This window comes from Limulus polyphemus, unplaced genomic scaffold, assembly GCF_000517525.1.
Source record: "Limulus polyphemus unplaced genomic scaffold, Limulus_polyphemus-2.1.2 Scaffold7535, whole genome shotgun sequence".
NCBI lineage: Eukaryota > Metazoa > Arthropoda > Merostomata > Xiphosura > Limulidae > Limulus > Limulus polyphemus.
Window position 1 is genome coordinate 1 of NW_013673145.1, and position 3,016 is coordinate 3,016.

At 28.9% G+C, this 3,016-nt stretch overlaps 1 protein-coding gene across 1 annotated transcript in view; it reads right to left on the minus strand.

Moving 5' to 3' along the window:
- Window positions 1–404: 404 nt before the first annotated feature.
- LOC106474686 overlaps window positions 405–3,016 on the minus strand; it is a gene marked incomplete at its 3' end in the record, with an annotated part of 4,821 nt that continues 2,209 nt past the window's right edge. Inside the window, exons 2-3 of the mRNA XM_013935376.2 lie at window positions 2,048–2,325; window positions 405–631 (exon numbers count right to left, since the gene is read on the minus strand). Of these exons, the coding sequence (XP_013790830.2) occupies window positions 405–631; window positions 2,048–2,325 (505 nt within the window). The remainder of the gene's footprint in view (window positions 632–2,047; window positions 2,326–3,016) is intronic.

A 3,016-nucleotide genomic window follows, 5' to 3' on the forward strand; every position in this document is an offset into this window, starting at 1 on the left:
ACTCGTATGAACAAGCAGAAGTCACTAACCAATCAAGAAATATAAGTTGATCAAATAAACTTTAATATATAAAACTAAAGAACAATGTTGTATCCTTATATCTCACCACCATATTAAGAAAAATAATATATATATATATATATATATATATTGTAAAATTATCTCAGGTAGACTGAGTTACGAGTAAACAAAGAACCAACAAGCCCTAAAACAAAAGTATAGTAAAACATTAATTTATTCTCCATAGATAATTCCAGCAAAATACAACACCTTTCTTCTCACACTATATTTTTCTATTTTCTTAGAAAACTAAGGACATGCTATAGTTTTGCTATAAAGATGACCCACAGCTTTAATTTATTTGAAATTTCTCTTTATCCTCTCTTAGAACATATAGAATGTACAATTGTGCTAGAACAAAGCTCCATAACTACCAGATAAGGTTTTAACTGACCTGCATTTTCCCTCGTCACGGGATGACACTCATATAATGTTGTAGCAACACCATATGCATCATCAGATGGTCTGTTCCAGTTCTTCAGACCCGCTATAATGTCTCCTTCCTCTCCAAGAAAATCCTGAACCTGAGTTGAATCTTCTGTGTTATTACCCTCCAAGTGTTTTCTACCTCCTAAGTGTTTAATGAGAGGATCATTTAAGTTTCTTTACATTACAGAACTGCTAATTAAAATCAATTATCCAAAATTAATGTATGTAAATAGAGAAAATGAAGAATTCCTTTATTTTAGCAAACAACAGAAATTTTAAAGGTTGTTTTAGAATTAACTATTTCTGTACAAATCTGAGTTGAGATGACAAAGCTTTCACTGAATAAAACTGGGAAAGAATATTTATTCATTCAATAATGTGAAATAAAATTAACTTACAAGTTCAGAAATCTTGGAACAGTTTCTTTAGTTCACATCGTAATAGTTGTTCATGCAACTACTGATACAAATATTAATTAGACCAGGAGGCCTGATGAGCCCTGGTATTGGGTAAAAGGCCTTACCAGCAATGGATATAGCTGATAATGTGTGGTTTACATATTATTACATATTCTTTGTTTTCAGCCAAACATTTTAGAATATCTTATTAAAGACAAAACGACAAAATTAGGTATTATTTAAGTCCTCAAAAGTTCAATGGATCGGTACAATGTAAGAACACTTGTTATTACAACCCAATAAATAGTACAGCTGGGCGGTTAACTCAAAATAATACTTTATATCGATCAGTCATATAAAATAATCAATTAATACAAATAATGATTAAATAAATTAATGTGAAGCAAAAATAAGTTAATTCAAATTAACATTTGCAACTATTGAGTAATCAATATTAATGTTAAATCAATTATAGTCATTAAAATAATCAATTTATTCAAATTAACATTTGCAACTATTGAGTAATCAATATTAATGTTAAATCAATTATAGTCATTAAAATAATCAATTTATTCAAATTAACATTTGCAACTATTGAGTAATCAATATTAATGTTAAATCAATTATAGTCAGTAAATAATCAACTAATTAAAATTAATGTTTGCAACTATTGAGTAATCAATATTAATGTTAAATCAATTATAGTCATTAAAATAATCAATTCATTAAAATTAACATTTGCAACTATTGAGTAATCAATATTAATGTTAAATCAATTATAGTTATTAAAATAATCAACTAATTAAAATTAGTGTGTCCAATTACTCCAACTATCTAGTACTTAATATATATTGCCAATATGATTTTCTATTATTACTTTCAATTAATTCAACTTTTTTAATCAATAAAAAATAGTGACTCATGGAAAAAGAACAGCTAATCAAAATTGGGGTTTTTGATCATTCCAACCATCCAAGTAATTGAAATATGTTTGTTGTTAAACACAAAGCTGCACAAAGAACTGTCTGTGTTTTTGTCTATTAAAAAAATTGAAACCCAATTTTTAGCATTACCAGGTTGTTTTTAGCCATTTCATGGAAAAATAATTAATTCTACAAATCATCCAATCAATATTCATTATTCCAATTAAAGTCTGTCACCTTCTTTATGGACACCATTTCTTGCTATATGCAACTTTTCTGTGGATGTAGCCAACTCTTTATCCCCATCAAAACTCTCTTTAATATCTCTGTCTATGAAATCCACATCAGGTTCTGACAAATGGAAAGACCTTTTGTTTCTGTTCACCTTCGTTAAACCACCAAATGGACCAGTGAATGCAGCCACATCTACATTAGAAAGGCTGCTGATTTCTTCTACAGGTAGATCATAACATGACTTACCAAAGAAAATCTCTGGTTGTGGCCTTGAGAACTCCCTGAATAGAGTAATAAAAGAAAAATAATTTTCAGTTTACTTCAGCTAAGTTGTATTAAAAATTAAATAAGATAATAAAGTTTAATAGCTTTAACTAAATGGACAAATGTTTACCAAAACTTGTATGAATGATAAAGCTGTACTGCTACTTGACAAAAAACTACTGGTTGTTTTTAATAAAGATACAGTGTATTACTGCATGTACAGACATATGGACTCCACGTACACAAAACTTGTAAGAAATGTTAAAGCTGTACTACTACTTGACACAAAACTACTGGTTGTTTCTAATAAAGATATAGTGTATTACTACATGTACTTCACATACACAAAACTATATGATCTGATTTCACACAATTCAGATTCAAGTTGAGTTTATTTATTCATTTTCAAAGAAACCAGCCTGGCAACTTATTTCTATAATAGGACACATTTTTGTATTGTAAATATTCATGATTATTTTTTAACTGTTAATTGTTAACAAGTCTGTGATGCATATGACAATCTTAGAGAACAATCTAAACCTAACACACAACACGACTTCTTGATTTATGAACACATACATACATCTTGTATGGATATAAAAACTGCAAAGGAGGTTATGCAGTTACAACACTACATGAGTGTAATTCGGTGACGAGGAACTCACTTTGAGACTAATAATGGCTGGAGACGGCTTGAATGGGTAATGA